The sequence below is a fragment of the Primulina tabacum genome, chromosome 11, assembly GCF_025594145.1.
Source record: "Primulina tabacum isolate GXHZ01 chromosome 11, ASM2559414v2, whole genome shotgun sequence".
Lineage (NCBI taxonomy): Eukaryota > Viridiplantae > Streptophyta > Magnoliopsida > Lamiales > Gesneriaceae > Primulina > Primulina tabacum.
In genome coordinates this window covers 6,326,490-6,341,775 of record NC_134560.1, presented here as the reverse complement: position 1 = coordinate 6,341,775, position 15,286 = coordinate 6,326,490, and the positions used below count along the sequence as shown (strand labels likewise).

At 31.8% G+C, this 15,286-nt stretch overlaps 2 protein-coding genes across 2 annotated transcripts; both read right to left on the bottom strand.

Annotated features, from left to right (window-relative positions):
* Positions 1-5,072: 5,072 nt before the first annotated feature.
* Positions 5,073-6,062, bottom strand: LOC142519509 (ethylene-responsive transcription factor ERF039-like). The gene has a single exon (XM_075622546.1). The coding sequence runs from the start codon at positions 5,999-6,001 to the stop codon at positions 5,225-5,227; it is 777 nt and encodes a 258-aa protein (XP_075478661.1). The 5' UTR covers positions 6,002-6,062; the 3' UTR covers positions 5,073-5,224.
* Positions 6,063-12,448: 6,386 nt separating this feature from the next.
* On the bottom strand, positions 12,449-12,874 carry LOC142519575 (uncharacterized). The gene has a single exon (XM_075622618.1). The coding sequence runs from the start codon at positions 12,872-12,874 to the stop codon at positions 12,449-12,451; it is 426 nt and encodes a 141-aa protein (XP_075478733.1).
* Positions 12,875-15,286: the final 2,412 nt, after the last annotated feature.

The following is a 15,286-nucleotide window of genomic DNA, read 5'->3' as shown; positions in this document are numbered from 1 at the left end:
GTTCATTTTTAAGAAAAATAATAATAGTGAATACAAAAGTCATGCTAAATTTTGTTTGGATAATTTATTTAATTCAAAGGCTTGAATTAACCTTCATATTTATGTCTGTATTGTGTTAATGGAATTTTGAGGACCACGTGACTCGACTTAATCACTCATTAATTAACTTAGATCAATTTATTCTTCCAAACTTTTATTAATTTATTTTTCCAAAAAAAAAATTGCGGACTCGATTGACTCACTGGTAAGGTCGTCGGCTTTGGGTTTTCGCTATAGTCAGCTATATTTTTCCGCCTTAATTCTTCTTCTATTTTACATTTTAAATTACACAAAAAAATTGTACACGGATTTAAAAAATTATACTCTTTCCATTTCTAATATAAATATTATATTTATTTTTTCATCTGTATAAATTATATAGTCTAATTTCTATATTTATTAATATTTTTTATTCTTTTATCAATCTACCCTCATAATAAAATATATTAACTATTTTAAAAAATTTTCTTTATTTTATTAAAATATTCATTAAATAAGAATAAAAAGATAAATTTTAATGTAAAATTTGTTTTTTCTGTAACTTTCTTGATTTATGTGAAAATATATGTAAACCTAAATATAATAAGATGAATGAAGTATAACACATAAAGTCAATTAACAGAGAATAAATACGTCCTTAATTTTATCAGCTCTCGCATGATGACATTAGTCATTACAATATACTCCCACGATTAATGCATCACTTAATTCTAATAATTAAAAAATTGCATTAATTTTTTTAAAAAATATCAAGTTTTACAGAAAGTATCTTGAAAACACACAAAATTTTCTCTAGAACTGCTATATATCAAAACATCTGAGAGTTTAAAAAATGAGTAGGTATCTTGTGAGACGGTATCACGAATCTTTATCTGTGAGACGGGTCAATCCTACCGATATTCACAATAAAAAGTTATACTCTTAGCATAGAAAGTAATATTTTTTCGTGGATGACCCAAATAAAAGATTCGTCTCACAAAATACGACCCGTGAAACCGTCTCACACAAGTTTTTGCTTTAAAAAAATTTATTCAAATTTTAATTTCGCAAGGAAGATATTTGACATTTTAAATTTGATTGTGGTTCATCATATGCATAAAAACAAACAATTCCGATATTCACCACAAGTTGAATTTGACCTTGTATAACAAAGACCAAAACAATATTTAATGGACCCTATTAATATTTTATTACAAAGAACTTTTGTAATAGAAATATGTTTTTAAATCTCTTCCACACACACACACACACATATATGTATCTTTTTAAATGATAGATATTGTCAGTAATCTTTAGACTTTACTAGATTCTGAGCACGAATATCAAAATGATCGGCATCGTATTTAGTGCATTCAAAGAGAGTGGTGCGACGTAACTATTCCAATAAATATTTCATGCATATTGTATAAACAAAATTAAAAAATATGCATATAAATTTACTTTTGAACTAGTTTTGCATTTATTTTATCATGGTGTGAAATTTTGAATGTGAAATAGAACAATGAAATTTTGAAATTTATGATGAAAGTCATCAAAGTACAAAGGTGTTAGATCAATTAAATTTTAGTCATTTAATAAAAGATCAACTCAAGTCTTTAACGAAAAGAGAATTTTATAGTCCCTTAATGTTTAACGAACTAAATTGAGAGACCAACTGAAATTAAGAGGATGACTGATTTGAGAAGCCTACCGAATCATAATTCAAACAATCAGGCTTATCAGACCAACATTCTCTGAAATTCTTCAGTTTACATAGAGCTCGACCGAATTATCGGATAATTTATTGTATTTTTGATAGAATAACATAATGTCGCGAGCACTTTCTAAATGTACTATTGTCAAAAAAGACAGTAGCGTGGAAAAGACGTGACCAAGTAGTAAGTCTATAAATAGAGGAAGACATGAGTCAATCTCGCTCTCGCATCTTTGAAGAAGATTAAACATTCTCAAGCATTCAAGAATCAAACTAATCAATATTTCTCAGCACACACAAGTGATTTAATCAGATCATTAAAGATCTTTTGTGCTTAGTATTCAATTTCTAAAATACTTGTAATATGATAATACGTGTATTGATCAGTTTTTTTTAGTGAGTTACAAAGAGTTTCAGTTACCTTGCGTGGTTAGTTCTACTGAAGTGAGCAGTTGTAAGTACTGCAATTGTCAAAGTCTTTTAGTGAAATTTTTAAGCAAAGAAGAGTGGGTGACATATGAGTAATTGAATTCTCCGAACATCCAGAAACAAACTCATGTTATTTACAATTCAGTTAAGTTTTTCTTGTTCAATATTTGATAGCCAACTGTTCTTACCTTAAGCCATTTTTGTGTTCAAACCTTATCAGTGAGCCTATTTCCGTGCAATGACAACCTGATGGATTATTGATATACAACTGACAAAAATTTTATTTCAATGTTTCTATCTCAATCGAAATATTTTCAAAATTTTCTAAGATTATTTATTCACTCTCTCTAACTTAATCACCAATCTTAACAATATGTTTTGTATAGGATAAACATCAATATTTTAATTTCATGGTATCACAAGACTCGATAAAATTATATTATATCTTACGATATAGTAAAATCTAACAAAAAAAAAAAACAATAAAACACTACAATTTTAAATTTGAACTAATATTTAAAATACAAAATTCAATTATAACAAACATCTTCTCGCTAAAAAAACACAAACAAAGAACATAAGTTCCATGTTTTTTCCCCTTAAAAAAGGAAAAGAGATTCTTGCGTGGAAAAATTGTAATCGTGAAAGGAATTGTTGACGAGGGAGATGAATTGGTATTTATTTAATAATAATTTTGTATCCATAAAAATTGTAAATTTTTTAGTTATATTTAATAATTGTACCAACTCATTCTTTACCTAGGGAAATTATTATTATTATTATTATTATTATTATTATTACATGATAACTTACCGCAGCTACCTTTCGATGTATACTAAATCAAATTTCTAACTAACATAATAGTTCACAAACCACATTAATCAAATAAATCGTATTAGACAAAATTCGATGCGAAAAGCCTAAAACCACCCTTTAAACCTAGTGAAATGATTATTAGTAAACAATATTTATTTTACATATATAAAAATTTTATTTTATACTGATTTTTTTTAAATGATTATTAGTAAACAATATTTATTTTACATATATAAAAATTTTATTTTATACTGATTTTTTTTTAAAAAATAAGTATTCAATTTTAATTTTTAGCCATCTAATTATATCAAAAAATAAATGCCACAAGGCCAGAGATTCTCGTTGATTTTTTTATTTTATTTTTGCAAATCAATAAAATATAAACGATAAATAAAAATAAAATATGTTTTCCGTAAACACTGTGTGACAGCAATTAATTAAGACCTCTTAGCTTTTTCAACCACAAAAAAAAGGCCACCAAGCTAACAAAAACATGTTAGACTTCCCATCGTCCAATCATGTCACCAAGACATTCCTCGGGCAAATAATTCCATACGTCGATCATGTTAATTAATTAGTCAAACAAATGACAATTAATGCATAATTATTTCCCTATTTTGGTGTTGCTAATTAACTTAACATTGCTGTAAGAAGTAATTTATCCAAGGTCAACTCTATTCTATGTGAACCATTCTCTCAAATCTCGAAGAATCAGACCATTTTAAGTTCCAAGTCTTTTTTCCCCCTTTACTTTCTAAATTTCCAAATACAAGGAACTTTGCCGTATCTCTCTCCGTCGTCATGTTTACATAAGTATAGGCATACAACAAACGACGTCGGATCTCTCTCCGTCGCCGTGTTTGCCCCTACTCCTCGACCTCATTGGTTATCAACTTTTATATATATATCTATATATCTATATATATATATATATATGAGTAGGTCTCTTGTGAGACGGTCTCACGAATCTTTATCTGTGAGACGAGTCAACTCTATCGATATTCACAATAAAAATTAATACTCTTAACATAAAAAGTAATATTTTTCATGGATGACCCAAATAAGAGATCTGTATCACAAAATACGACCCGTGAGACCGTCTCACACAAGTTTTTGCTTATATAGTCTATATATATATTCTAGCTATTAGTCAATATATATAATTAAACCTTTTAACATTTTCATATGTATGCAAAGATCTTTGGGGCCAAATAGATAAAAATTTTCTCTCAATTTATACGTAAATAATACCCAACTATATATTAAAAATTTTGTGAATAAATCATTAAGAAATAGACCATGAATTAAAGAGGAGATGGTGATGACAAGGTCACCAACCACTTATTATATTTTATCACACACAAAAAATTGAATAATAATAATAATATATCTCTAACGATTTTGCATTTGTCAACTTATACACATCTTTCTTGCATCATGATTCCTGCTTCATGTGTAATAATTGGACCGTCTAATAAATAGTTAAATTTACATATTTTTGAGGTTAAAATATGACTACTCGCTACTTTAGGTGGGTTGAGTTAATTGTAAATAATTAATTAAATTATAATGTGGAATATTGATAATAAATACCATTAATATATATAAGTCTTGCACATGGTAGAATAGCAGGTTAATTTATCAATTAATGTGCATAAAAAATTAAAATAAAAACAGTAAGCATTTGAAAATCTCGTGGTCTCAAACTTTAATTTCAACATCCTTACCCGAGCTAGCTATTTCATAATTGAATGAAAAGGGGGAAATATTATCTGTATGAAACTGTTCAAAATAATTTTTACTTTTACGATATTGTTATAAAATAGTAAATATTTCATTTTTGATATTATATATTTTCCTTTCTGCAATTTTTTTATTTTATATTGTCAAATTTCCGTTTCAGTCTGCTGTTTTTAAATTTTTTTTTTACTCATTTTCTCGAAGTGACGCTGATGTATATAGTGTTAAAGCAGTATTCTTGATTAGATACAACTAAAATTGGGAAAAAAAAAGGGAAATACATGATTGCGATTGAATTAAATTTCAAAACAAGAGGACCAAAATCGAAAGTTATCAAACATATGAGATCAAAAATACATTTTTCCCTGGTTTTTTACAATGTTCACCACTCGCGTCATATGATGTTCTTGTTCTAAAAGATCGAATCTTGTAATCGGAAAAAAAAAATATAAAGTTATACTGTGTGGTGCAAACTTGGAAACTTGGAAGTAATGACTAAAATTTTTTCTAATACTCCCATGGAAATGGATCTTCAACCTGGAATCCTATGTCGGATCCAGCCATCTTCCATGAAGAAGCATAATAACAGTATTTATCAGTATGATCTATATAACTATCCGGGGATAAATCTGGCAAGTCGAAGAAAGTATCATCATCATGAGCCGTTGAATCCGAGTTTCTTGATTCTTGCCTGTGATTCAATGCTAAATGCGTGGAGGAGTGAGAGCTAGCCAGCATGGCTCGTTCGACTTCATCAGGGAACGTTGTGGCGGCGGCTTTCGCTGCGGCGGCTTGTATGTCCTTAGGCAAGGTTGAGGTCGGGCGGGGAAACTCATGAGCCAAATGTGGGAAATTGAGACAAGCCGACTTGCCCTTTATGGCTAAGGCCGCCACGTCGTGTGCTCGAGCAGCCATCTCGGCGGTTTGGTAAGTCCCGAGCCATATTCTTGATTTCTTCCTGGGCTCCCTGATCTCACACACCCATTTGCCCCAATTCCGCTTCCGGACACCGCGATACGTCGGATGTTTGATGCTTCCACTACTCGTCTTCCGCTTGGCATCTTGATGATTCCCTTTCTTTGTGAGGTTTTGAGATTTTGAACGCTTTTTCGAGCTCGTTAATGTGCTTTGTGGTCCAGTAGTTAACGAAGAGGTAGAAGAGGTGGAAGGTGAAATCGAAGATGGCGAAGCGGAGGAGGAGGAGGAGGAGGAGGTGGTGGAGGCCGCGGTGGGGGAAGTAGAAACTTTGTCTTGAGCTACTTTCACCAACAATGTTTCTTCCATGTTAAAAGCAATTAGTAGCTTACACAGAATGTGAATAAGGAGACTGAAATAGGATCCTTCCACAAGGTCCATTACATTTATATAAATGTACCTTTATTATCACACACACACACACATATATATATATATATATATATATAAATAATACGATACAAAAACTCCAATAAAGGTCTATCTCTGACTCGACTCTACCTATGAAAAAATATTACTTTTCGACTTGTCTCACGGAACCTACTCACGCTAACATATGGTTTGGGATTTAATATTGTTTAATTCTAGTTGTTATTTTTGGTTGAATTGCACAAATGATATGCTTGACATGTACCTAGATACCATTGACATCATTATTTGATGAGTAACAATATATGCAACATGTCAAAGATTCCATTCAAAATTTATAATGTCGAATATACTATTAAAATTTATTTATTTTATAATTTGTATCATATTATTATCTATAATTAGTGTGTAATATTAAATTACAAATGTATGGACTATGGACTAACAAACTTACAAACGTTGTTGGGGGTAAAAGGGGCATCTTTTTTTGTTCCCATTCAATATTTCACAAATTTTCACATGCAAAATGGGTAGGGGCCCGGCCGTTGTAGTAATTGCAGGGATATAAACATGTGGAATCATCAAATATATTAGCCATCATCGACACGCTTTGTTTTTTTTTTTTTTTTAATTTTTTTATAACTAATTTAATTTATATTCAAACATGAGTAATATTATCATAATTGTCAAAAGTTTTGAAAAATCCATACTGTGATTTGAAATAATTACGTATTGCTAACTAAATTAGTTATATTTAAAGGAGGTCATACCATAATTATAAAAGTTGGTAAGAGACTAATATACAATTTTCAAACGTTGAACTAGAAAAACAAAAGGCAAAAACTTGTATGAGACGGTATCTCGGAACGTATTTTGTGAGACAGATATCTTATTTGGATCATCCATGGAAAAAATATTATTTTTTATATTAAGAATATTACTTTTTATAGTGAATATCGGTAGGGTTGACCCGTCTCACATATAAAAATTCGTGAAATCATCTCATAAGAGACCTATTCAAAACAAAATAGAGAATGATACTAAACTTTTTGTTACTATTATGCTCATATTTAAAATATTTAATAAAATAGTATAAAATATACAAATATGTGCATACATCATATATATATATTGTGTGTATAAACATGAAATTATGAATATTGATAATTAATAACAGTGATTCTATGACTTCTGCTTTGTTTGACATCAAATGGTTACTCTTACAGCACGTAACTGAGCACCCTAGGAGAAAAGGCAAATGTGAAACGGATCGACCTAATCCATAATTTCAATAAAAAATAATATATTTGACATAAAATTTAATAATTTTTTATGAATTAGATTTGAGATCTGTCTCACAAATTAACTCATGAATCATTTCATAAGAATTTTTGTGCTCAAATAAAATAATATGTGAATGTGTACACCTCGTAACTTTTTAATGTTTTTTTTTTGTCGAATGCAAAGTCGAAGAAGTTCGTTCCCAAGATTTCAGTTAGTGAACATGTGGAGACTAGAAAACAAAAAAAATAATAGATCCATCTTTACACATACACAGAGATAGATATATATATATATATACATACATATATATAAATATATGTTTGTATCGACCAATTTAATTAAAATAAGGACCATACAAGAAAATTTCTTGCTAAATTTGAGTAGGCACGCTAATTGAGGAACAAATTTTTTCATGTTTCCCGGCCATGGCCGTAGATAGAGGCTGCAAAATCTAGGGAATTCTTGAGTTAATTTCTTAAAATTTGATACATCAATTATTAATTTAAAACATTTTACTTAACTTGGTTTGATTTCGTTTACTCTAGAAATTGTTACACTCACAAAATGAATCAAATGAATATTGGAATTTTGGGAAAATATTTAAATCGTAGGGTTAATTGAATACACTACTTTCGTGAAATCTCGATATTACTGAAAACATCTCATGAAAAAAAATGATCTACTAACTCCTAATGATTCCAAATCTTGAACACATATATCCCTAAAAACACCTACGGACAAAAGTACGTGTGCTCAAAAATTGAAAACATAGTAAGTTGAAAAATCGTTTTCTAAAAAGTTTTTAACAATCTCGAAATTTCACTCAGATATCGTATATAATTATCTCTAAATTTTACCAATATTTTTTGGGGTAAAAATGTTTTTATCGTCATCTTAAAATACACCTATTTTCTCAATTATCATTAGCTCTTTTTTTTTTTTTTGACAGAATCATTAGTTCTTTTGGTGTTACCAAATACTTGGTACCTGGATTTTGTTCCGAGGGATGAAGACAATGCGTCCAACACCCGCCACACATGGGAATTGATCCTGGGGGGTATTTAGTGTTTACACCCTTCATATAGCTCAATTTTTCGTATTAGACCCTGATTTTTTCTTCACAGTTTTCAAACGGGAAGGATTATGGAAACACAAAAAAAGGAAAAAAAAAACATTTTATGAATATTTTAAGATTGTAATCTACCAAAAATAAAATTTTAGGGTTAGCATTCATAATCGAACTTATCTGACCGCGTCGAGAAGAATGGATTCGATTTGAAAAAAGAAAAGAAAAGAAAAGAGATTTGAAGCCTGAATTTTTATATAAAATGGATATTTGATGAAATTCTTCTTGCTCAAAAGAATCCAAACAAGAAATGCTATTTCATTTATAAAATCCTAACCTTTTGGTGCATCTTCTTTTATTTTATCTTAATCATATATGTTAAAAAATATACAAAAAGAAGAATATTAAATTGGGATATCAAGGATCTGATCAAAATAAACTATGATTATTATTAATTAATGGTAATAAAAATAAAATAATAATATCCCATCAATCATATTATTATATTTCAGAAAATTTTGGAGCCATTGAATCTGAAAATTAAACAACCTTAATACACTTTGAACTATATAAATATATGAGAAACATGGCTCACGTGCAAGTGGGGTCCAAATTTGTTGGTCAGTCCTCCCTTATTTTTTTTTTAAATTTATTTATGACGTATTGAGTAATTTATTAACATATTTTTCATTGAAAAAAATTCATTACAGATTTATATTTTGTAGAATTTAAATTTATGTTTTACAAAATAAATAAAAATGGAAATATTACATAAAATTAATGACATTTTAAAATCTTATCTTATATGAATCAGACATAAAACCCTCCTGCAAACGAGGCGATACAAAAAAATTTCCTATGCCAAGGATTTTACAACTTTTGCATAAGGTCGAGATCGAACCCGTGGGCGAAAATTTATTTCCTTTTGAATTCAAAACAAAATGATCGAAAGAGAGTCCTTACCGATGGTTCGTTGAACTTTTTCGAAGTATGGTTATTTTTAAGGAAGTAGTACCTTCATTACATAATCCTAATTCAGTCCTTACCGATGGTTCGTTGAACTTTTTATTTAGCTGTCGCTAATCAACGATGTTTTATAAAATGTCGCTAACATTTGCTATGATTTTGATAAAACCGTCGCAAATTTTTTATTTGCGACGGTTTTTGTTTAAACTGTCGCAAAAGTTTGCGACGATTTTTCCTAAACTGTCGCTAACACTTGATTTTTTTGTAGTGACCATTGTGGGTACAATGTCACAATCTTATCAGTAGAACATTCTAATTTTATATATTGTATATTATGCATCTGAGTTTTATTTCGATGTTTTGGATTATATTGAGCTTGATGAATATTTTTGAGAATTTAACATTGGATTTTGTATGATGGCAATTGGAAGAAATAAGGAAAAGAAATGACACAAGCAGAGACGGTTGTATTCTAGGGCTGTATTGGGCTGTAGCCCAGTCCACTTTTTTAATAATTTAGCGACTGTTTGAATAAACCGTCACTAGTAGCGATGGTGTAATTAAAACCGTCGCCGATCCACATCGGCGGCGGTTTACTAAAACCGTCGCAAATATTAGCGACGGTTTTTGAAAAACCGTCGCTAAATTATTAAAAAAGTGGACCTGGGCTACAGCCCAATACAGTCCTAGAATACAACCGTCTCTGCTTGTGTCATTTCTTTTCCTTATTTCTTCAGTTTTTGAAACTAATAGCAGTCGCTATTAGCGACTGTTTTTTGAAAAACCGTTGCTAATAGCGACGGTTGTTTCAAAAACCGTCGCTAATCAATGTCTTAGTCCAATCAAGTCCCGTCCATTTACAAGGATGAGACCAAATTCATCACATATCCTCTGATCCGCCCCACCTCAATTCTACAAAATTTCTCTCCCAAGTCCCAAGCCCTTTAGCGACAGAATAGAATTGCGGACTCCCGAAGAAATCAAATTGCTCATCGGCAAGGCAACAATCCAGGTAAGAATCAGCTATACATTTTTTATTTTGTTTTTTATAGCTTCTCTGTGTGTGATTTGTGGTTTCTTGATTGTTTGTTGTTGAGTTGTTGATTGACTATTACTTGTTTATTTGTTTAATAATTATTTTATTCTTGTTTAGGATTATAAATTGAACTATTTCAAAATGGAATATCAATCTGCTGCAAAGAAAGGAAAAACATTGATATCCTCTTTCTTTAAGAAGAGAGATCGTCAAGCTAGTGAAGATACTTCAATTCCTACGGTCCTTACAATGCAACATCAATCCAGTGAAAGTCTTCTATTTCCCAATATCCAAATTCCTTCATGTTCCTCTCCTAGAGACGATCATCAGTCTTCGTCTACTTTTATTGAACGAGATCCGGGAAAAAGAAAACAGATATGTGAATATCATGTTAATGTACGAGATGAGATAAGACGTTCATATCTAAATATGGGGCCTTATCAACCAGATATGTTGGAGTATCCAGGTACAAAATTTGGAAGCCAGAATCGTCGTTTTCAGAAAAAATGGTTTCAGAAATTTTATTGGTTGGAGTATTCGCCTTCAACAAATAAGACATATTGTTTCTATTGTTTTCTTTTCCTGAATGATGTTAATTCATCTAATATCTTGGCATTGGATCCTAAAAATTCATTTGACTCATTTAACAGTGATGATATTTGCAAGCTTGCGAAGAAGTTTTATCCTGGAGATTTCACAGATCAAGAAATTGTTGCTTTGGAGTATGAATTGATACATTATAAACTTGATGTGATGCAGAATTTAAAGGTTTCTACACTTGTTGAGTTGTGTCAGCAATTGACCGAGAGTGGACGGTCAAGTGTTTATGTTATGTTGACTAGATTGATTCATCTTGTTTTGACATTACCTGTGTCTACTGCCACTACTGAGCGGGCTTTTTCAGCAATGAAGCATGTGAAGACGGCACTTCGCAATAAAATGGAGGATGACTTTCTTGCCGATTGTTTGACACTCTATATTGAACGAGATTTAGCTAAACATATTGATGTAAATTCTATTATTGATGAATTTTATGTTTTAAAATCTCGTAGGGCACAACTTCGTTGAACGATATAATGTAATTTTTTTTAATAATATATAACTTATCATATTGACTTCAAGCCCCCCCAACTTTTATTCCTGGATCCGTCTCTGGACACAAGTTTAGGGGGCACAAAACGTCGGAGGAAAGGATGAAGGCTGGTTGAAATTAAATGACAATGTAGGGATTTCAAAACATGCATCAAGCAAAATTTTTTGGGAATCAAGTAAGCGAGCGCGCCGAAGGATGGTTGAAGCACATATAGTATCTGTTTAACATGGTACCTTATAATTCCGAGAGAAGAGTGACTATGATATAGTTCTCCAGCTACGAGATCGTGCACAATGTTGATGACCAGATACGTGATACAATCTATGATGAGTATTCTTATAAATTTTTTTTTTGAAAAAAATATCTTACAATTATAGCATCGGAGATCTGTAGCTATGTCATAGACTTAACCATGCAGGGGCATTGTGAAATTTATAAGGTTTTAAAAGCCATTAGAAATTACTATATAAAATCAAATTCTAGAATTAGGCCTAATACTTCTTGAGTTTATAACATAACATTGGTACTCTCGTTGAGAATCGATGTAGCGGAAGGACCTAGTAAAATGTTATTATTGAATCAGCGTTGACAATTGTGTAAAAAAAAAAAGAAGAAAAAAAACATAACTATAGGATGGAGTAAGGTGCATGATGCATGCACTGAATACTGAAAGACGTGTGAAACTCATCTAGAGTGATCGTCTCAAACGTCGGCTTCTCAAAAGGTCGACAATTACAAATGTCAAACATAGAATATTAAAACTTATAATCAAGAGTAAGCTTAATGGAGTTTATAACCCAATAAGCAAGTCTTTAGAGATGAGACACCAAGATTATAACCTAACATGAACTCGGATATAATTTATGTAAATCCAATTTATTTTCATAATCCAGTTGTAAACAAGTCGCTGGTAGCTCATGTTACATATAAAATGATCACATATTACGCAGTTTGTTCACTTGACAAGCTACCCTTGTACTTTCCACTTTTGTCAGAGTCATCATGTTTCAAAAAATCGATGATTTTCAAATGAACACCTGGATCATTTGTTGAGTAACTTCCATCCAACATGATTGAGTTGTTGATGGCCTGAAAGTTACCATTTACAAATGCAGTGAGCTCTTCTCCTTCTCCATCTTGAGGCACAGGGTTTTCCTCTGCCCCAGTACCGTTACTACGACGCATGGTGGCTCCGACATTGCTTCCGGTCAATGTGATGATCCCAACTCCATTTTCGATTTCTTCTTTCTTCTCAATACTTGAATCTCCTCCTTTTTTATTTGTGTGTTGTATATTGGATAGATGACTCGTAAGAGACGAGATCAACTCACGGATCCCTTGTTCAAAACTCGGTGATTCTTGAGCCATGTTGGGACTTGGAGGAATTATCTATGTATGAGATTATTTTGTGGAGGTTTTCGGGATTGTTATATATAGAGGAGCAAAGGTGGAGTATAACTCAAGGGAATTTAGTAAAGATGATACTGATTTTCTTGATATGAAAGATAAGTATTTCTCGGTATGTGATGCAGTGAAGAAAGGTATAACTTGTCCAACTGTTAGTCGACAAAAATCTTGAATCTTTTATTACATGGTTTTTTTGTGACAGCCAATCTTTACTTTTGCTAGTCTTCTGTGTCAAATCCAAGCCACATTTCGATGCTTGTCAAATGTTCTAGAATAAGATACACATATTAAATTTGTGGTAAGTTCACGATGCATTTCCAATCACAATAGTATCATATGTATAACAGAAGATTAGAAGCGTACCATTACACTTGTTGCCACATTTTCTACTTCTCTTGTATACTGAGTAGATTTGCCACGCTCATGTGATATAGCAAAGGATGCAGCATCAAACGTAGCAAAAAAAAAAAATGGACAGGGGCAGTAGAAAAAGACACTGGCACTCACAATTAGAGGTGTTCAAACATCGAATAAAACCGAAAAATCCAAATCGAAAAAATTAGAAACTGAAAGACGAATTTTGTAATTTGGATATAAATGTTAAAAGCGAATTTTATTTGGTTCAGGTTTCGGATTATATATGTCTAACGGTTTCAGATTATATATGCCCAAATTCAGTACACGTATAACCCATGCATTTATTTAATTGCTAAATTTTTTATTTAAGTTTAAAATGATTTTTAGTGATACATGATTTAGTAAATTGCATATTTTTTTAAGGTTTATGTGATGCACGTTAATTGTTTTATCGAGTTTCATATTTCAGGCGATTATTCGATGCGGGATCGAGGAAAGGGAGACCGGTGACGATTGTGGACAATTTTTAAATGCGGTATTTTATTTTAAGTTAAGGATGAGGCATTTTAATTAATTTATGAAGTATTAGTATTTTAAAGCCTAACTTATTTATTGGGTGATTTTAAGATTTTAAAACCTTTTAGAGATTTAGTTCTTGTGCTCTTTATTTTAATTAAGGGATTTCATTTAAAGGTTAGTATGGATAGTATTTTAATTAATTTGTTAATTGAGTTAACATTTTAATTAGTATTTTGATTAGCATGGTTAATGGTATAATTAAGCGAAATCATTCCCTAATTATTTCTAACACACGCACACACACTTTACACACACACATACACACGTATATCACACAACACACACATACACATCCATTCATTCATATTTTTGAAAAGAGAAAACCTAGGGTTCTCCTTCCCAAGAGCATCCACCCACTCCTCTGCACTTTTCCAGCGCATTTCTTTGAGTTTTCTTCGAGGAATTTAGTGCCACGTTCGTCCCGGATCGTCTCTCGCATCCTTCCCGCGTCGGTATCGTCATATCGGTATTTCTAATCAACATAAGGCACGTATATTCTGTTATTTCTGCATAGATCTCGTCATATTATGCGTTGTGTCGTTATTTATGCGTAAAAATACATGTGTGATGTGTAGAAGTTTGAGCAATGATGTTTGGATCAATTTTGAAACAGATTTTGGATCACAAATCACGTTTTTGCTGTCTTTTCAAAAACTGCGATTTTTCGGTCGTGATTTTGAGAAAACTTTCAACATAAAAATTGTAGAACTTTTTGATACCTTCGATTTGATATAAAATTTGAAATATTTGGATAAAAATTGAGTGAGTTATGGCGTTTTTCGTGGGACTGCTCAAACTGCATTTTTCAGAAAATTATGTATTGAAGCGTTCTTGAAGTTTTATTGTTGCAGGCTTCATTGGAGATCGACGGGTGATCGTTGCTGCGTATAGGTATGCTTAGTATGATGTTGGGTTGGTATTTGGTATGCCGGATAGTATCGATAGGCACTTGAATTCAGTAGAAGCCGTAGGAAACCATTTGGGATTAATTTCCGTGTTTTTGAGTTGTATTGTGTCGTAGGGTGGATGTCGTTGTTTTGGGGTGGTTGTACGGGTTTGGATTCGAGGTTATAGGGTCCTAGGAGGGATCTTGAGGTGTCGATTTATGGTCGAGATGATAGAGTTAAGAGAAATAAGCTTTGAATACACGATTTTTTCGTTGGTTTACTTTTACCAAGCCTACACAGACCCCTCGACGGACCATGGCACGGGGTCAGTGCCCTTGTTTCCTCCTTAGTGTCAGTAAAACGAGCCTAGACGGACCCTTCCCTGGACCCTGACACGGGGTCCGTGCCTTTGTTTCTTTGGAAATGTCAAATTTGCGAGCCTACACGGACCCCTAGACGGACCCTAGCACGGGGTCCGTGTCCTCACTTCTTTTCGAGCATTTCTTTTGCGAACCTACACGGTTCATATTTTGGAAAAAAATTTAGACTT

What these genes read in the sequence shown, in the direction of transcription:
- LOC142519509 (XM_075622546.1), bottom strand. Translation starts at nt 6,001, where the DNA reads ATGGAAGAAACATTGTTGGTGAAAGTAGCTCAAGACAAAGTTTCTACT.
- LOC142519575 (XM_075622618.1), bottom strand. Translation starts at nt 12,874, where the DNA reads ATGGCTCAAGAATCACCGAGTTTTGAACAAGGGATCCGTGAGTTGATC.